Raw genomic sequence first — 21,080 nt, 5'->3', positions numbered from 1 at the left:
ATGTTTAAATTATTTTAACCCCAAAACCTACAGTTACAATCTATCTCTATTACGATTACTACTGCTAAAATTACTAACTGTTTAGTCACAATACTAAGATCTCCCTGGAACTTCAACCTACAGCATTACTTAAGAGCAGCACAATGCCCAAAAGAAATCTTTTCATTCCTGTCACCTGAGACCTTGGGGGGAAAAAATCCTTAGTCCACTTTCTATGCACAAAGCTAGGGAATCTCTTTCCTAACAGAAGATTAACACATTTTCTGCAAGCAGATAACTGAATCACCAGAAACAAAGAAAAAGACCTGAAACAAAGTACTGCAGGGACGAAGAACAAGAAAGATCTTGTTACTTAAAAGAAAAATTCAGTAAACATGTCAACATTTCTTGGAAGATTAGGGAAATTAACATTCTTAAAAGGTCTCTTACTCATTATTTATAAGTAGATGCAACACCTCATCTATATCTCCTTATCTCATACAGAAGAGCTAAAATTGGCAGAAATGGTTAAGTTCTCAATTTATTCACATTGGTTTAACTTGTTTTTCTAGATGCCACCTTGGGCTTTCCTTGGGACCCAGCTATCCAGGTCAATCAAGCCAGTTTGAAACAGGTGCATTTAGAACTCTCTGTTGACACAATAATCTGAGTTACATGTTAATTTCTAAAAGAATACATGAACCCATTACTTCCCAGGTTTCACAGAAGCCACTTGCTTGGAGCAGACTACCATGATGAGCCAGTCTCAGGGGATCCACCAGCTTCTTCAGGCAGAAAAACGGGCCAAGGACAAGCTAGAGGAAGCCAAGAAGAGTAAGTCTCACCTGTGAGGGGTTTGTCACGAAATAAACGAAGCAGTGGAATGCAGGATAAGCGTAGACTTTTGGATTAGGCAGACCTTGTTTCAAACTTTGTTTTACTGTACTCCCTGTGAGACCTTCACCCATTCATTAAAATTACCCAGCCATATGTTCCTTATTTCTAGAGTACGGATGATGTTTCCTCATTCAGATCCTTTTGAGAGGTCATGTGTTCATGGGCATTAAGATTATAGAGATGTGGGCTTAAACCTTGGCTATGTCATGCCTCAGTTTTCTCAACATTGTTAAGAAATAGACAACTTCTGGATTTAATCTACTTATTAGTGAGTAAACCTGAGCAAATTACTTATTTTTTATAAGCATCAGTTTTCATTTCCATAAAATCAAAATAATAATAGCTCATTCTCAAACCTCTTGATAGCTTTTCAATATCTAATATTTAAAATATTTTCATATTATTCTCATTTTCTACCTCTCTTTTTATTTTTATTAATTTATTTTTCAAGAGACAGGGGTCTCACTATGTTGCCCTGGCTGGACTCCAACTCCTGAACTCAAGAGATCCTGCTGCCTCAGCCTACTAAATAGCTGGGACTACAGGAACTTGCTGCTGGACTCAGCTGTCTTTTCATTTGGTCATGCATTCATGTACTTACATATAGAATGTCCTCAATGAACTTCAACCCTTTCCTATTCTCTTTGATATTCACAACAGCCAAATGAATAGGATATTAATATTATTCCCAATGTATGCAGAAATTGAGTCACTGATTGGTTCAAGGTTATATTTTAAAAATAGAAAATATTGTGCCGGGCACCATGCTCATTGCTTATCTTTATTCCTCACAACCTTTACTGAAAAAGCAAAAGTGATGCTTAGAGAAATTGTACAACTTGTCCAAGGTCACACAGAGGGTAAATGGTAGAGACAATATTTAGATGAGCTGTAATTTCCAAGCCCAGATCTTAACCACTGTGCTTTACAAAATTTACACAATTTGTCTAATAAAAAAATTAATATATCTCACATCTACAACTGGAATTCAGGTTCCCAAAGCCAAGACTTTTTTTTTTCACTATCCCATTTCATATCACCTCATTATTCAATCTACAATAATTTGCAGTGTCATTCACTCTCCTTGTGATTGTGTGTCCTGCCTCTGCAATTAGATTCAGTCTGGCAAACGGGCCATATTTTCAAAATGTTACTTATGTAACTCTTTGGATGAATGTAGTGATAGGATTGGAGTAGGTACTGAATTATTTAAATGTAATAAATGAAATGAAGGAATATATTACAACATAAGAAAGTAAGTCAGGAATAAGGCAGGTACACTAAGGTTTTCAACCACAGGTAAACTCATTTCCTTTTCTTAAGATAAATAGATTTCCTGAACATTCAGCAACGTGAGCATCAACAACAGAAAAGGAACGACTCCAGGTGGAGATGATAGAAGAGGAAAGGAAGAAGAAAGAGAGTAAAGGCAAACTTTACTTATTTCTCAATTTCTTTTCCTACAGCAAAGTGTGGAAATGGTTTCAAGATGATATGAATGCAGAGTAATTTTATAGAAAACAAAGCAGTTCAGGACTGTGGTTGAAACAGCATAGAGAATTTTCTCTTTTTAAAAGTTTCAGGGTTTTCTTTCTTTCCTTCCTTCCTTCCTTCCTTCCTTCCTTCCTTCCTTCCTTCCTTCCTTCCTTCCTTCCTTCTTTTTTATTTTATTATATTTTATTATATTATATTATATTTTATTTTATTTTATTTTATTTTATTTTATTTTATTTTGAGACAGGGTCTGCTTCTGTTCCTAGGCTGGAATGCAGATGATCTGGGCTCCTTGCAACCTTCATCTCAGGCTAAAGCCATACCTCAGCCTATAGAGTAGCTGGGACCACAGATACACAACACCACACCTGGCCAATTTTTGTATTTTTGTACAGATGGGGGTTTCGCCGTATTGCTCGGCTGGTCTCAAATTCCTGAGCTCAAGAGATCCACCTGCCTCTGCCTCCCAAATTACTGCGATTACAGGAGTGAGCTACCATGCCAGGCCTTTTAAAACACTTCTTTAACAATATTTAAAATTTTCAGAACAGAAGACCAGATAATTTAAAGATGTGATAGTTATGTTGCCTTTGCTTTCTTATTATGGAGGATACAAAAACGAAATATTGAGCATAGATTAATCAATATTATTGTATGACCCAAAAAATTTTTACCAACTATGTCTCCTTTTTTCAAGTCCTTAAAGAATAAAAGAATTGCTAAACATGCAAGTTGTTTTGGGGTGGGAGCCACTAAGGGCAACCTGGCTTCAAATTTCAGAATAAAGATAAAAGTCCAATTTCTTTTCCTTTTCTCTAGTGAATATGCTGTCCTTGGGCAATCTTTCCTCAGAATTCAGTATTGAAAAGTACATATTGTCTTATTTCTATACAAAAATGTTCATTTCATTTGCCAGTAACTTAAAATACCTGCATACTTTTTTCTTAGCCTGCCATGTCTTTGTTCATGAATATTCAAGGGGATATTCAACCAGTAATAATAAATACCCAGGCTTTAAAGACATGCTGGAAAATATTTTGACTTTCAACAACTAACCTCTGCACTCAGTTTTATGGAGAATGTCAGCCTGTCCTCTTTGCCTCAGAAGCCACAGGCTTTGAGGTCAGTTTTAGCTGGATAGAAACTGTTTTCTTAAAGCTATCAGCAGGTATTACAGTTTATAGTTACAACAGCTTACTCACATAAGCAATCGACGGCAAAATAGAAATATTACCTTATATACGAGGTATGTTATAATTTCCCTAATGTTTCAGTGGTCTGTGTTTCATTTGTTTATTTAATTCAATAAGTGTTCATTGGATATCTACTAATTCCAGGCCACTTTGATGTTTACACTGATGAATAAGACCTAGTTCTTCCTTAAAGAACTTCCCAGTGAGATAAATGAACAAACTACTATTTTAAAAAGGGAAAAGAGTCATGATGACAGGAGAGGTAAAGATAGTTATCATTTTAGCAAACCCATATACTTTTGCTTTATTTTTCCACAAAAAGATTCATTTGAAATTCTGACATATTAAGGCATAACGAGATTCAGAATGAGGACCAAGAAGTCACAATAGTGAACACCACCGTAGAAGGTCTATGGTCATTTTCTCTTTCGTAAATCCATTTGCCAAGACCCTCAGAAACTTGGGCATAGAGAGCGAGAACACGACTCTTGAGCGTATCATTTTTAAGAAAAAGAAAGCGAGGAAGAAGGAAGGGCAAGAAAGAGGGAAAGGTAAAGAAAACAGCAATTCACATGTTAATCGTTTCAGGAAAATACAAGATTAATACAGTTATTTTTATATTATGCTGCAAAAATATTAATATATTCCATTAAGGAGAACTGCCTCAGATCCTGGTGCAGTTGCTACATAATACAGTATATGGTCTATGTGTTTTGCCTTTAGGGATACAGATAAGGGATTATGAACTTGATATATCAGGAACTCTCCAGAAGGCCATGAGGTCTATAGAAATTGAATATGCAGGTCTCTGCTCTCAAGACATACACCAGCTACTGAGAGAGATGAAATCTGACAGGGATGTGGGCAGGAACGTGGACAGGCTTCGGAAGTCAGACTGGGAAGTAGTAGAGTATAAAAGCATTGGCTTGAGTTGAAAACCTATGATTCTTAATGTTATTTAACATCTCCAAGTTTCAGATTTTCTTTCTGTAAATAAAAATAGAAGTTATAATACATGCAGACACACATACATATGAACAAGAGGTTGCAAGAATCAGAAAAATGTGTAAGATAGTAAAGCAAAATATACACTAGAGTTATTTTTATTTTTAATATATGTCGTGTATTTTTGTATGTTACTCTAAGTAATAACAATAGAAGAATGAAATAGACTAGAATGATCTCATTCCATTTGTTTTTACCCCTGCTGTAAGTTCTGGGTCTACTTTACCTAAAACAAAGAGACTGGGACTGCTTCTGGTAGGATGACTAGAAATGTTCAGATATTTGTCTGTATTCACTGATTACAGGTTATATTTATTAGTTAAAGCTCTCACACGCCGGGCGCGGTGGCTCAAGCCTGTAATCCCAGCACTTTGGGAGGCCGAGACGGGCGGATCACGAGGTCAGGAGATCGAGACCATCCTGGCTAACACAGTGAAACCCCGTCTCTACTAAAAATACAAAAAAAAAAAAAAACAAAACAAAAAAAAAAAAACTAGCCCGGCGAGGTGGTGGGCGCCTGTAGTCCCAACTACTCTGGAGGCCGAGGCAGGAGAATGGCGTAAACCCGGGAGGCGGAGCTTGCAGTGAGCTGAGATCCGGCCACTGTACTCCAGCCTGGGTGACAGAGCGAGACTCTGTCTCAACAACAACAACAACAAAAAAAGCTCTCACACATTTTTATGTGCAAAACAGCCTTACTATTTTGGCTGAATTTAGATGAAATCACAGTAGTTTGCACTACATTAAATTATCTTACCTAGATTCAACGCTCTGTACTTAATAAATTGTTCATTAATCAAAACATAAAAGTGGGTGTGTTGGTCCAAGACAAGTTACCTAAACATCAGAGATCTGCCCTGGAGATCCAGGTTGGGGTATTGAACTGAAACTTCAATCAGAATTAGATTAGAAATTCAAAGTACCATTATCAACAGGAGGAACAGGGACTTGTGTTTCTCTGAAATATGTTGCATTTTTACTTTTAGTCATGACCTTTTTTAAGAGAAGTATTTACTTCACTTACACCCATTGCAAACTTTTAAAACTCTATAGCTCTGCATTAACATCATTCTGAAATACTCAAATGCATGCAATTCAACATCACATAAAGAACTCATATTCCCAAATCATTTCTGAACACACATGGTAAACTCTCCTAGAAATAAACACACAATTTATTTACTTTGGAAGCTGCAGAAAGTAGCATTTGTGCTTAACTAAAAATTACAAATTGCATTACAGGATATAGATTGAAAGAAACAGCAAAAAAAAAAAAAAAAAAAATGCAAATTTTCCAGTCTGGAGATGAGAAAAATTGAACAAGCAGCTATAATAAAAATGCCTAAAAGCTGTAGACAATTGTAATACAAGTGAAGAACACATTCCTCTAGCTTTCTTTAAAAATCGTATGGTCAGTGCTCATCCCCTACAGCTGCTCTGCCTGGGTGCCTGTCTAACTTCTGCTTCTTATTAGCTGCGTGACCTTGGGCGGGTTACCTCTTAACCTTGCTGTGCCTATTTCCTCAGCCTCAAAATGGAGATATTAACAGTACCTACCTCATGGAGTTGTCATTATTAACTGAGTTAACACTTATGAAAGACTTAAAGTACCACTTGGCATATAGAAATTGCTCAATAAATTTTAGCTATTAATATTATTTTAATATCCAATAAAAATAATTTTGTTGCAAAAACAGCAAAATAGTTAAGTCCTGGAGATTTCTTAAGCATGGTCCTCTATGAGGTCTTTCATTGAATTATACTTCGGTGCAAAATAAATACTTAAGAAAATATTTCTGCATTCTAGATAATACATCAGATAATACTGTAATTCAGATTTATTTTTGTGGGTCTATAGGATGCCAACCATCAATAATTTTTTAAAATCAGCAAATTTCCTATTTGCTTCCAAATATGCATATATTCTGAATTATTTAAACAAGCACCTCGATTTAATACATTCTTCACTATGCAAGTGGATGCTTTTGTTCATAAAGACAAGACTTTTAATGAACTAATAAAATAAAAGTTGTTGTATAAGAATTTCATGGCCTGTCTTGCATGTTTTGTAGGCCTGTAAATACTTCCTCTTCCTTTATAGTCCACAGACTAACAGGGTATTTGTAAGTGTATTGGGCTTTCATTACTTCAAGTGGGTAATATTAAAATAATAACCACAGAGCATTTTCATCTATTAATAGGATTTGGTTATATTCAGTCCAGGAGCTACACAAAACTTTATTGTATTTTTAACAAGGACAATACAAGTAGAAGAAAAGCAAAAGAAAATATCCAGGAAGTGGAGATCTGACAGGCAATAGATTTAGTGTAAGAGAAGCTCTAGCAGCAACAGTCACCAAAGGAGAGGTTGCCTCTTTGTTTTTCTGGTGACATTTCTTTCTCAATGTTTGTAGTAGCTGGGAAAAAATAAGAGCATTCTTTGAATCAGGTTGGTTTCATCTTAATATTGACAACCCCCTAAAACCAAGAAGTTTTGTTTGGTTTGGTGTTGCTTTGTTTTCTGAGTGGTAGAATAGATCAAAAATTGTTATTACTAGCAGAAATCTTCAAACATTACCAAAGTACCCTTTGTTTATACAGCAAATGAAAATGGCTTCTGAACTGTTCATGCATATTTTTGTCAGGTGGCACATTCATTTCAATATCTACTCTTTTCACCGCACTAGGGTATCTGGCTTTGGCTCCAATGCTCAACTAGCATTGTTTTCTCTATGCTCCTTGCTGATTCTCAGAATTTGTTTCCTAGAGATGCTGTAACAAACTACCATATACTAGGTGACTTTAAACAGAAATTGATTATCTCAGAGTTCTGGAGGCCAGAAGTCCAAACAGAAGGTTCCAGCAGGGTTGGATCCTTCTGGAGGAACTGAGGGAGAAATACCCATACCTCTTTCCTGGTCACTGTGGTAGCCAGTCATCCTTGGCACTCCTTGTCTTGCAGCTGCATCGTTTTAATCTATATGTCCATCATTACATGGCCTTCCTCCCTGTGTGTCTGCTCTGACTCTATACCTCTGTATTCAAATTTCCCCTATAAGAGAACCAATTATTGGATTTAGGACCCATCTTAATCCCTTATACCTCATTTTAACCTGATTACATCTGCAAAGACCCTATCTCCAAGTAAGGTCACATTTTATTTTGGGGATGGAGTCACATTTAGAGGTACCAGGAGTTAGGACTCCAACATATCTTTTCGGGGGGCACAATTAAACCCTCTAACTGTTGAATCCACTTGACCACCTTGAGCCCTTATTTTATTTTCTTTGTTGTGATCAACCATGAGAGTAGTGTTCCAAAGTCAAATGAAGAATCATTGACTCGTACCTGTCTCTCATGCTCATGTATCAATTCCACCTCCAAAATATATCTACCCTTTTCTTGCCAGCTCCACTACTACTTTACCATTTCCAGCAATTATTAACATTTGCCTGACCAATTGCAACAAATTCCAAACTGATCTTCCTGCTTCTCCTTTACCCCACAGTGTATTTTCTATTTTCACCACACCAGCCAAAGAAATTTTTTTTTTTTTTGAGACAGAGTCTCACTCTGTTGCCAGTGGCGTGATCTTGGCTCACTGAACCTCTGTCTCCTGGGTTCAAGAGATTCTCCTGCCTCAGCCTCCCAAGTAGCTGGAACTACAGGCATGCACCACCATGCTCATCTAATTTTTGTATTTTTAGTAGAGACGGGGTTTCACCATGTTGGCCAGGATAGTCTTGATCTCTTGACCTCATGATCCACCTGCCTCGGCCTCCCAAAGTGCTGTGATTACAGGCATGAGCCACTGTGCCCAGTCAAGAAATCCTTTTAAATCACAAGTAGTATTGTATCACGCCTTGGCTAAGAACTCTTCATGAATTTAGTATTCCAAAGACCAAAATTCTTACCATGCCCTGTGAGATCAATATGACCTGGTCCTGCTACTATCTAATACCATCTCCTAACATTCAACCATCCTGTTCTCTTTGCTCCAGCCATGATGGTGTTTTTGCTCTTCCTTCAGCATGGCAAGTATCCTCCCACCTCAAGGCCTCTGCACTTGCTGTTCTCTCTGCCTGGAAGACTCCTCCCCTTCAGATATCTGCATGGCTAGTTGCCTTATTCCTTTAGGCCTCTGTTCACATACTGTTTCATCTGAGAGGCCTGAGCTGTCTAAAGTAGAATCCACCACCATCTTTCTCTACCCCTTATTCTCCTTTCTTCTTATCATCATCCCTGACATATTATATACTTATTGTCTATTTTCTATTTTTATCTCCCCAACTGCATTCAGAACACAAACTCCATGAAACAAAAAGTTTGCAGCTTTCACTGCTATATCCATAGATCTACAATAGTGTGTGGCGCATAACAGACATCTAGTAATGTTGATTAAATATCTCTTATTTCAGTTCTCTGTGTCAGTTCTCTGTGTCATCTGATACTGCTGGCCATATCCTTCTTGGAATGTTCTCTTCTGTCTTTTGGTTTCTCCTAGTTCTCTGACTACTACTTGCTCCTTCCAAGCTTCCTCCTCCTTTTTCTTGAAGGTTGAGTGTTAATATTCCCCCAAGTTGAGACCTTAGCCTTCTTTTCTCCTCATTCTGTATACTCTCCCTTGACTTCTGTCTAAATCCCATTGCTAAAACCAGCATATAAACAGGCCCCAATGACTAACATGCAAATCTCTGTCCTCATTTCAGACCTTCCTCCTGCATCCCAATCTTGTCTGCCCAGCTGTCCTCTGCATACCTCCAATTAAATATCCTAGGGAAAGCTTCCAGAGGCTTCTCTAGTGATAGCCTGAGGACTTCTCCTCAAACTCATGCTTTACTCCTTGCCTTCTTTTTTTATTTTCACTCCTTGCCTTCTTTTTTAGCAAAAGGTCCCTAGGAATTGGACCTGTCTTCCTAATAATGATTTAAAATAATTGAATAACTACTTTTTGTCAAGCATTTTATATACATTTTTAATAATCCCTACAATAACTTTTTATAATACATTATTAACTCTGTCTTATAGATGAGAAAACTCAGTAACCTGCTAAAAGATACAAAGCTTCTAATGTTTTATTGCAGTGATGTCTAGTGCATGATTCTGATTGCCTTAGATGATAAATGAAATCCTATCTTCTCCATCAGGCAGAGTCTAGAACAAATTTAGCAATCAACAGAATTAGGTTTCTCCGTACCTTATCACCTCTGGGAACAGTCAGTTCACTGGCCTGTCCTGATGAGAAGGCCAGGAAGATTCCATCTTTGAGCATTACTCTTTGTCTCCTACACAGAGTTCAGTGTGTAAAATTGCTGCCCAAAATTGGTTTTCTTTTAATCCTTTTCCCACAAACCACCTGAAAATCAGTCCAAATAATCTTTTCTTCCCACTTTCGGTCACAGCAGCCATGTTTTTAATGCTTACAAAGAAATAAGTATAATTTCAGAATTGCCATATTCTTACAGAGAGAGAGAAGCAAATTAGAGGTTAGTATGAGTGGATTTGATGCATGCATTTTGCTTCACCTCTAACAGAACAGTGGGCTCCAGTTTTTTTCCACTGGATTAAATCAGGTGGAGCATATGCAGGCTCTCACACAGCAGCAGCTGCTGAGTCTATCCAGAAAATTGCTGTGCCAGCAACGATTTCCCTGTGGCTCTCCCATTTAATTGAATGAGAACCAGCAGGTGACTGGTGCCATGACAAGGGAATCACAGACACACTCTGAGCCTGTCACTGTGTGATGGAGCTAATATACAGCCTCTTAGTGGAGTGCTGAATTCTGCTCAAGGGTAGGGCACACAGAGCCTTTCCTATGATTTTTTTTTAATGTGCTAGAGAGGCATAACTTTAAAACCACTATTTTTAGATATTATGCAATTAAGATGGAGAGTAGTGAGGCATGCGATTTATTTTGTAAAATAATTATGTATCCTACAACCCATTATTACTAAACAAAAATCAATACATTAACATTCTGTATTTTTGTCCTGATGTAAATGACAAACAGATAGAAGAAAGTGGGTTGGAGATCAAGGAATAGTTTTTCCTACCAACATATCATTGATTTATTCTGTTCACAGAGAATCTCTGTGAATAACATATGTGTAGTTGTCACAAAATGGTTACAACTATAGAGAATGAAGGAATCGGTATATACAAAATGGTAATGAGCATTAATTAAGATAAAGATAAGCATTGCTATTAATGTTCCATTAAGCCTCAAGCAACGGAAGAGCAGCAGTTTTCAGCAAACCTTGGATTTTAAAGAAAGTGTAGGCAGAGCAAAATGTCTGTCCTGAATGAGGACTTCCCAGTTCCATTCAAGGGTGGTAGACATTAAAAGAGACACATTTCAATATGTAACTCAGTGACTCTATTTTTATTCCATATACATACAGTGACTAGTGAAGCAACTCAGAAGAGAAAGAAATTGAGAAACAATCTCTGTGCAAATGCTGCAAAGATAGATACATACATAGGTAAATGGAAGACAAATAAAAGTTTACACTCAGATTTTCTTTCATGCTACCTGAGAACACATTTTTTTTATAGTTCAAAGTCTTCACAATATAACAAATGGTTGACAGAAATTGTAAACAATACTTAAGAAACATTATCAGAGGAAAAATCTATTAAATGGGCAAAAGAATACAGGTATTTTACTGAAATTGAAAGACAATAGATTCATAGAAAAAAATAATTTTAATGTAGTTCAGAATTTCTTTAAAGTTTTAATAATCATGAAGCATTAGTAGCTAAGCCCCAAGGTGGTGGGTGGAGAGAGCAAAGCACCAATTAATATTAGTCTATAACCGTCCCCCCCACCAAACTTACTCTTATTGTCAAAAAAAGTCATGTGCTCAGCTAATGATTACCACAGCATCGTATTCGTCTAAAACTTTCATTTATGTTGTCTGCTAGCTTAAGGCTTACACCTTTGCTCTTAATAAAAGAAAAAAGGCTACTTAACTAAATCTCCTAATCATTAAAAACAATTGGTTTTATGGCCACTTTCAAGCAAGTTCCCCTCAGAGAAAGTTACCAAAAAAAAAAAAAAAAAAAAAAGTTGCTTTGATGTATTGTGAGGCTTAATCAGACATTGTAGAGTCAACAAATGGTAAGGAAAAATCCCAATAAAACGTTTTTAAAAATTGTAAGTTTAGTTTGATAGAGTCTGAGTTGCATGTTTGTAGCGATTTTGGAGATCTGCCAGTGTTAAATAGGATCCAGTTGGTGTGGACTGAAGGATTCTGGCAGCAAATCAAGACCGAAAATCTGACCAAATAATGTCTTTTTGAATAAGTGACAGCTAAAATCTGTTCTCTGGCATTACTGCTGTGAGTACATGGGCAGATATTTTATTTAAACATGTAAGTGTGAAAAAAAAGTTGTCATTTACGTGCCCTAAAGAATCCAATAAAAAATAATAAAATTTTCAATATCTATTGTTTTTTAGTAAAGTTTGTCATTCTAGAAAACATAATCAAAAAATAATGAAGAATGTATCTATTTTTAAAAAACTAAGTTTGCAGCTCCATATGCATATGGGTGTAACACATATATACAATTGTTTATGTATATCCTTGTTAATGTATGTATATATATATAATTGTTAATTTTCAGGAAAAGGAAAGCGATTGAAGCAAGCCAAGGAGGAAGCAATGGTAGAAATTGACCAGTACAGAATGCAGAGAGATAAGGAGTTTCGACTAATACAATCTAAGGTGAGTAAGAAAGTCAGCACTGGCCGGGCGCAGTGGCTCACGCCTGTAATCTCAGCACTTTGGGAGGCCGAGGCGGGTGGGTCACAAGGTCAGGAGATCGAAACCATCCTAGCTAACACGGTGAAACCCCATCTCTATTAAAAATACAAAAAAATTAGCCGGGCATGGTAGCGGGTGCCTGTAGTCCCAGCTTCTCGGGAGGCTGAGGCAGGAGAGTGATGTGAACCTGGGAGGCGGAGCTTGCAGTGAGCAGAGATGGCACCACTGCACTCCAGCCTGGGCGACTGAGCGAGATTCCGTCTCAAAAAAAAAAGTGATCTCATTGTTCAGTTCCCACCTATGAGTGAGAACATGCGGTGTTTGGTTTTCTGTTCTTGTGATAGTTTGCTAAGAATGATGGTTTCCAGCTGCATCCATGTCCTGGACTCGGGAAGGGGAACATCACACACTGGGGCCTATCATGGGGAGGGGGGAGGGGGGAGGGGGGAGGGATTGCATTGGGAGTTATACATGATATAAATGATGAATTGATGGGTGCTGACGAGTTGATGGGTGCAGCACACCAACATGGCACAAGTATACATATGTAACAAACATTCACGTTATGCACATGTACCCTAGAACTTAAAGTATAATAAAAAATAAATAAATAAATAAATAAAGTCAGCACTGTTTCTTATGCAGAATAGATAAGACGCATATTCATAAGGTGTAATATAGAATATTGAGAGAAAAAAATATGCTGCAATTGAGCAGATATAGTTCAACCAAGCTGAACATCAAGCTAAATCTTTTTTTTTTTTTTTTTTTTTTTTTTTTGAGACGGAGTCTCGCTCTGTCACCTAGGCTGGAGTGCAGTGACAGGATCTCGGCTCACTGCAAGCTCCGCCTCCTGGGTTTACGCCATTCTCCTGCCTCAGCCTCCCGAGTAGCTGGGACTACAGGCGCCCGCCACCTCGCCCGGCTAGTTTTTTTTTTTTGTATTTTTAGTAGAGACGGGGTTTCACCGTGTCAGCCAGGATGGTCTCGATCTCCTGACCTCGTGATCCGCCCGCCTCAGCCTCCCAAAGTGCTGGGATTACAGGCTTGAGCCACCACGCCCGGCCCAAGCTAAATCTTAAACATAATAATTACTGATTTTACGTTTTCACTTTCAACGCATTTTTAATTTCTCACATAAAGGGTCAATCAGTAGTTATTATGTAATATATAGTATATATTAAAAATCATATTCACAAATATGCAAGTTGAATGGATTGCTTAAAGTCTCATTCCTACCACTGATTGTTGACTAACATATTTTAGTAAGAAAAAACTTGAGAGAACCTGTTTTTATACAAATATATATGTTTAGTTACATAAATAACATTTCCAAGATTTACAAATGACCAAAGTAGATATTGCTGCAAACTGCTGAAAAGCCTTCTGGTATTTCCTGATGTTTCCCTTTGCAACTGGCTGACTCATTCAATAAATCTTTCATTTAGAGATAAAGAAATGCTTTTTCCTACACTGGCATATTTTTAAATATCTGCAGCTTACTGTAAATCATAAATGCATGAAATCTTTGGAGCCTACACCTTCCTTTCCATGTTGCAACATGGGCTAAACGAAAGTGCTAAACTCCATGTATCATAACTAAATTTTTTATGACATTTTATTTTGGCCTCAGTAAAAATATAAACAAAGCTCTGTGCAGAAGCCTGACATTTCAAATAAATTATTAACAATTTGGAAATCTTCTTTATTTACAACTTTTATTTTAATGGCAATGGATAAGGAGTTCATGTAGGATCGGATAAATTGGACCACATAATAACAAAACCTTTTTTGTCAAATAAAAAATGTCCTTTCTAGGATTAAGTGGACCACTCAGCAAACATACAAATTTTTATCAATGTTCAAAAATAAGAAATCCTAAAGTCCTAAGTTCATACAACCCTCCATGACTGGCCTTTGGCTATCTCTCTCACCACATTTTCTACCACCCTAGACTCTATTAGTTCTGTTCTATCCATATTGGTCTTTTGTTCTTCCTCAAACAGATAGAACATGCCCCTACCACAGGGCCTTTGCATGTACCATTCTCATGTCCTACATTTTTTTTCTTTAGATACATTCATCTTTCTCTGATCTCAATTCAATCGTTAGTGCCTCTTACTGATTACTTTATCTAAAATTGTGTCTGTCATAAATACATACTTATTGTAGGCCATTCTTTTTCCTCATAGCACTTAGCATTATCTGATATATGTTATATTTACTTTTTTTGCATATTGCCTATCTTTCCTTCTGGGACTTTAAACACCAAAAGAATCATTTCTTGGTTTTGTTCTCTGTTTTCCCAGACTTAGAACAGTGCCTGCCACACAGTAGACATGCAAGAAATATTTGTTGAAAGAATGAATAATATTTTTTCTTTGATTTTCTTTCTTATTGAATCCTGTCATAGCCATGATCTATTAGGACCCGAGAAAACAATCATCCTTAACATTCTCCAGCTTTGATTATCTTATATAGGATATTTCTGATATTATTATTTCTATTTTTTTAAGTAATAACAAAACTGATCACAATTTCAGAAAGTGCTTGTGTTAATTCTCTTCAAATATCATTTCTCCAGAAGAATCTTATCAGATATATATCTTGTTCTGGTTATTTGTTTTCTGCTTTGGTTCATAATTAAATAATTAAAACTCCTCATCGCTCTCATAATTAGCGCTCCAAGCCAATTTTACAGTTATTTGATCAAAAGCTCACATAGAAAGGTCAGCATATTTAAGCCTCGGCTACTTCAAGCATATTGTAAAACCATTAGCACAGATCTTCTCTCCTTGGCTTGACCTCCACATGTCAGGCATATTGCTGTTCCACTTAAATCTCATCCTCATTAACCCAGGGCAATTAGGAGGTCTGGGAGGAGACTCAAAAAACCAGCCTCCTGTCTGCTGTGGGTGTTGTAACTTGATGTTACTTTTTATTGCTTTTTAGCTCTTGTTAATATACGATTTTTCAAGTCCCCTGACTTATCAACAGAAGCAGGTATCCCAATGTGGGCTGTACATTAGCAAATATTGTTTCATCAAAAATCTATTTATCCCTTCCTTAGTGCTACCCTATCTAAAGAAGATATTACATTGCTAAAAAGAAATCTGGACTATAGTAGAAAAATTAAATCTGTTGTTAATACAAGTAAAAGTCAGATAGATCATGAATCTAAATAGAAAATCTGAAAATGGGCCGGGCGCAGTGGCTCACGCCTGTAATCCCAGCACTTTGGGAGGCCGAGGTGGGCGGATCATGAGGTTGGGAGATCGAGACCAACCTGGCTAACACGGTGAAACCCCGTCTTTACCAAAAATACAAAAAATTAGCCGGGCATGGTGTTGGGCGCCTGTAGTCCCAGCTACTCTGCTCGGGAGGCTGAGGCAGGAGAATGGCGTGCAACCGGGAGGCGGAACTTGCAGTGAGGCGAGATCGCACCACTACACTCCAGCCTGGGCGACAGAGCAAGACTCTGTCTCCAAAAAAAAAAAAAAAAAACTCTGAAAATGGTTACCTTGAGCATACTGAAGACCTTTATATCTTTACTCTTTCTTCCTGAATTTATATCCCAAGAGCATTTTGTTTGCTGGAGACAATCACAAATTGAGGGCATAAAATTGTTTTTCTTGTGACGATGGGACCTGAAGCTCTGCTTTACTTTAAACTGGAACATTTAAACAACTTATAAGGAAACGTATTGAATATTTAAAGATCTTCCATCACCATCAGTCATTATGGTGTAAAGCTATACATCAGTTTCAACACCGACATTTTGAAAATTAACATGGAGAAGTCCTCACACGTCACTCTTAGACCAAATGTATCATGACATGTTACAGAATTATCAACTACTAATTTATACATTCTTCCAAACATTCGGGTAACAGGCTTCCACCAACATGAGCAACAGAACACAGGTAATGGGTTCTCTGTAATATCAAGAGATGTGATCATTCTACTCAATACGAAAGTATATTGAGCATCTATGAAGTGCCAGATAGTGTTTAAGGCACTTATAATACATCAAGGAACATGATTCTTGCCTTTGTGCCACTTAACATTCATTCACTGAAACTCCTACATGGGTTAAATCAATACTCTGCCTGCAGATATCAAGATATGGAATTCTTCCCTAGGAAAACCATTTAAGATAGTGTATGACTAGTCATTGTTATAGTACTGCATAGGAAACACTGCAGAAACTCAAATCACTGGGCGTCAAATAAACTCAGAAACAATATTTTGTTTAATTATGCAGGATGAGACATAGGATTATGAGGTATTACAAGGGTATCACAATGTTTCTGAAAATACAGAACAGATTGGAAAAATTTGAAAAGTACAAGTAGAATAATCAGTGAAAATTATACTAATAATCACTAACACGTACTGATTACTTGTTCAGAGTTAAACTTCTGTGCTAAGAGTCATCTTTACAAGTCTGTCTGGAAAATGATTAGGGTGTCTTGAAAAGCCACATTAAGAATTCAACTAATATTAACAGCTGCCATTTATTGCTGCACTGTCCAAAATGGTGACCACTTCACATGTAGCTACTAAGCACATGAAGTGTAGCTAGTCCCAATCAAGACGTGCTATAAGTGTAAAATACATACCATATTCCAAAGACTTAGTATGAACTAAAAGAATGTAATAATTTTTATATTGATTGTATGTCAAAATATGAATATTATTAGGTTAAATATATTATTAAACTAACTGCACCTACTTCTTTTATACTTTTAATGTGGCTTTTAGAAAATTTATAATTTTATATATATATGAGGTGCCTTTGTGGCTCATATTACACTTTTGTTAGACACAACTGCTCCGCACACTTACCAATGAATCTGGTTTGCATTTTATAGTATCTTATCAAATGGGTGATATTATCCCTATTAAAAAAAATAGAGAACCTGAGATTGAGATTAACTTTTCCAAAGTCATTCGCAACAGTTACACTAAACCAACCCAAAGACAACTATTTTTAATACTGTTCCAAAGAAAAGTAGGTAATAGGTTCACAACAGTTTGTTTTTTATTTTTTACCACTAGAAGACATTGAATTTAGAGAATTTTTTTTAATTTAGTAGAATCCCACTTAAGACATTAAATTTAGAGGAAAAATTTTGAGCTTGGTACAACCATTTCAATAAGTAGTTCTCTTCTATTTTAAAATTTCTTCTTAGCAAGGGAAATTCGATCCATATGTTTCTGCTTCTTGTATACTCACTTATCAAAATGTTATTCTGCAAAAGTTATTTGATGTCTTAGAAGCTGTAACTTTTCAAAATTATTTTCTTTGAACTGAGAAGACCCCACTGCCTGGACTGTAAACAGAAGAGAACTTGAACCCAAGCACTTCAGTGGCATTTGATTTCAAGCCTAGGACTCAAAAAGATCATGCAGATTTTAGAATTTAGAATAGTCTAACCACCCTGAAGTAGAAGTCAATCATTACTGGAGTACCTTGGATTAAATTAAATGCATACTTTTCCTAAACACTCACAGAAGGAAAAAGCAAACATAAAACAGTCTTCCTGTCTTTAAAATGCCATGTTTAAGAAAGGCTGAGTTTACAAAGGAGATACATTAGGAGTTGATTTTTTGCTTTAGTAAAGGCTAACTTTCAACGTGTTTCACTGCAGAATTCCTTTAAATTGTTAACTCCTCTGATGAAATCAAATTTTGGTCAAATCATTCCTTGATAAAGAAGCTACATGGGAAGACAAGATAATGGAAAATAATGGGAATCTCTGCCAATTAAAGAGCAATTAGAAAGATATATTAAACTGTGTCTACAATTATGATGTAACTAAATGAACAAGCATATTCAATTTGAAAGAAATACAACTTACACTAAATTTTTCAAGATAATATCTATTACCCAAAGAAACACACTTCAGCGGCCGGGTGCTGTGACTCACGCCTGTAATTCCAGCACTTTGGGAGGCCGAGGCGGCGGATTATGAGGTCAGGACTTTGAGATCAGCCTGGCCAACATAGTGAAACCCCGTCTCTACTAAAAATACAAAAATTAGTGGGGTGTGGTGGCACATGCCTGTAGTCCCAGCTACTTGCGAGGCTGAGGCAGGAGAATCGTTTGAACCTGGGAGGCGGAGGTTGCAGTGAGCCAAGACCACGCTATTGCACTCTAGCCTGGGTGACACAGTGAGACTCTGTCTTGAAAAAAAAAAGAAAGAAAGAAAAGAAATACATTTGTGCACATAAAGGTATCTTACAGGACACATTGTGAATGTCTTCCTGATGAAAACAAGACACAATTCAGATAATGTATTTTAAAAATAGAAAAACTAGTTATTCAGTCTTTAAAAACCAGCAAAAGTGGGTTTAATGGTGTCTTTCAACTATGTTTTCCAGACTTATAGCTTAGAAGGTAAACAATAGGGAATATATGGGAACTAAATGGAAACTATTATAAATACATGAAAAATGTGATGGAAAAGAACTTCTGGGCATGGTTTAATGATTATAAATGTGTATTCAATTTGTAACATGTGGAGGTTGGTTAAAAGTGAAAGTAACCTGCTATGACCAGTTTCAATATTTTATGAAAGTTCATCCTTCCCACTCATAGCATTGGTGATTCTGTTGGTTCTCTGAAAAAAAAAATCTACAAAAGGATTATGTAACTGTGCATCATAGGACAATCAGTAAACAGGCTAGGACAAATTTAACTTGTAAAACAATTGTATTATGATATGAATTCTGTCTGTTTTGTTTTGGTAGATAATGGGCTCTCAGAGTAATCTCTCAGATGAAATAGAAGAACAAACATTAGGGAAGATACAAGAACTTAATGGACACTACAATAAACATATGGAAAGTGTGATGAACCAGCTCTTGAGTATGGTCTGTGACATGAAACCAGAAATCCATGTGAACTACAGAGCCACCAACTAAATGTACATCATAGTTTTCAAGAAAAAAAAAAAAAAAGGTGTGTGAGTGCCACCTGGTTGCTTATGGCTTCATGTTTTTATATTAAGAAATTTGAAATGCGAACCTTGAATTTACATTTACAGGAAATGTGACATAACTCATACGTCAGCACTGAATTAAACAAAACAAAATACCAGTGTTGCTATATCTTTTCTAGTAATAATTATGACCTTATCATTTTACTTGGAGTAAATCAAGAATGCAGAAGAGTAATATGTTTTTTAACACTTGAAAGAAATACATGGTCATGACAGCTTTTTAGTGGGCGTGGGTTTTTTATTCCTTCTCCTTTTCATCGATTTAGAAAATGTACTCTTAATTATGTTAAAAGGTAATTTGCTAAAAGATCATCTTTAAACAAGATATAATTATGACTCTTCAACAGATCTAAAAATGAACATGTCAATGGTTTTATTTAATTCAGTAATCAATGAGGAAACCAGTAAAACAGAGACAGAGACAAAGAATGATGGGTTATATAGCCATTTTTAAACATAGATGGGTTTTATAATCATTCTGTCTGTCTGATCTCAACTAAACAGATACTATTTTAAAAGAAAAAAGTAAATGATAAATAAGCTAATAACAGATTTTGGAACTTTGAAAAAAATTTTTAAAAAGAAGAAATACAAAGAAAACTCCCAGGAGATATATTAGGTTAGTGTACCACTAGCCCAGTCTCCCAGTTATAGCTAAGCTAAATTCTTGTTAAATACTAAGTACTTTGTTAGTAAAATGTATATATTATCTCAATCCTACTGTGTAAGCAGTACTAATGCTCTTGTTTTACAAAATGAGAAGCAAAACAAAGGAACTTGCCTGGAGTTGTTTGTATAAGAGTGGCAGCACTGGGCTTCGAACTGGGCAATGTGACTCCAACGTTCACACCCTTCACTTCTTACCAAACTGCTTACCTGCACAGCTCCTGTATTTGCATTAGTAAGAAGCATGGGTACTATAAAGTCTTTGATTTTCAAGTAATAGATGCAAATTTTAATTCCAGTCTAAACAACAGTTAATTATTGTTACCAAACTATTCATATAATCTTCAAATATATGAATCTCTGACTATATGGACAGTTTGGTAACAATAATTAACTTTTGTTTAGACTGGAATTAAAATCATAAACTGAAATGATTTAATTGATCATTGTTTTAGATCAGTGGTCCCCAACCTTTTTAGAACAGGGACCAGTTTCATGGAAGACAATTTTTCCAAGGATGGAAGGGTAGTGGGGCAAGATAGTTTTGGGATGAAACCGTTCCACCTCAGATCATCAGGCATTGGATTCTCATAAGGAACATGCAATCTAAATCCCTCACATGTTCAGATCACAATAGGATTCGTATTCCTATGATAACCTAATGGCACTGCTAATTTAACAGGAGGCCAAGCTCAGGTGGTAATGCTTGCTCAACTACTACTCACCTTCTGCTGGGTGGCCCAGTTCCTAACAGGCCACGGACAGGTACCAGTCTGTGGCCCAGGCATTGGGGATCCCTGTTTTAGATTACTAGTATCATTGTTTCTTTTTAGGAGAAAATGTTAAAATTTTACCACATATCTTAGTATCTCAGAAATAGTCAATTTTATATGCATATTAGGTAAATGGAGGAAAATTTGAATTCTATTTGTTTCTCCATTTTCCCAACTTTTGGGGCAAGGAAAACCAAACCAGTTTATTGGTTTTATGAGGTATATTTCCCCATTTATTAGAATGAAAACTGATTCCCAATAAAAGAAGAGAAAGATATCAAACATTCCTAGGAAAACTGG

At 36.4% G+C, this 21,080-nt stretch overlaps 1 protein-coding gene across 4 annotated transcripts; it reads left to right on the top strand.

Moving 5' to 3' along the window:
- Positions 1-435: 435 nt before the first annotated feature.
- Positions 436-19,440, top strand: ATP6V1G3 (ATPase H+ transporting V1 subunit G3). 4 transcript variants are annotated; one of them, XM_030938680.1, is made up of 5 exons: positions 436-506; positions 697-813; positions 4,806-4,823; positions 12,195-12,295; positions 19,091-19,437. In XM_030938680.1, the coding sequence occupies exons 2-5, from the start codon at positions 732-734 to the stop codon at positions 19,262-19,264; spliced, it is 375 nt and encodes a 124-aa protein (XP_030794540.1). In that variant the 5' UTR covers positions 436-506; positions 697-731; the 3' UTR covers positions 19,265-19,437. The 4 variants fall into 4 exon arrangements, with proteins under 4 accessions (XP_030794540.1, XP_010356542.1, XP_010356541.1 ...); XM_010358240.2 differs by having other exon boundaries at positions 4,778-4,823; XM_010358239.2 differs by lacking the exon at positions 4,806-4,823 and having other exon boundaries at positions 19,091-19,440.
- The last annotated feature ends 1,640 nt before the right edge of the window (positions 19,441-21,080 follow it).

Source organism: Rhinopithecus roxellana, chromosome 1 (genome assembly GCF_007565055.1).
Source record: "Rhinopithecus roxellana isolate Shanxi Qingling chromosome 1, ASM756505v1, whole genome shotgun sequence".
NCBI lineage: Eukaryota > Metazoa > Chordata > Mammalia > Primates > Cercopithecidae > Rhinopithecus > Rhinopithecus roxellana.
This window is presented reverse-complemented; position numbering and strand designations above follow the sequence as displayed.

Excerpts from the sequence above, each read along its gene's own strand:
- ATP6V1G3 (XM_030938680.1), top strand. The coding sequence starts at position 732 with ATGATGAGCCAGTCTCAGGGGATCCACCAGCTTCTTCAGGCAGAAAAA. Across the intron at positions 12,296-19,090 it reads TTCGACTAATACAATCTAAG|ATAATGGGCTCTCAGAGTAA; the intron begins GTGAGTAAGAAA and ends TTGTTTTGGTAG.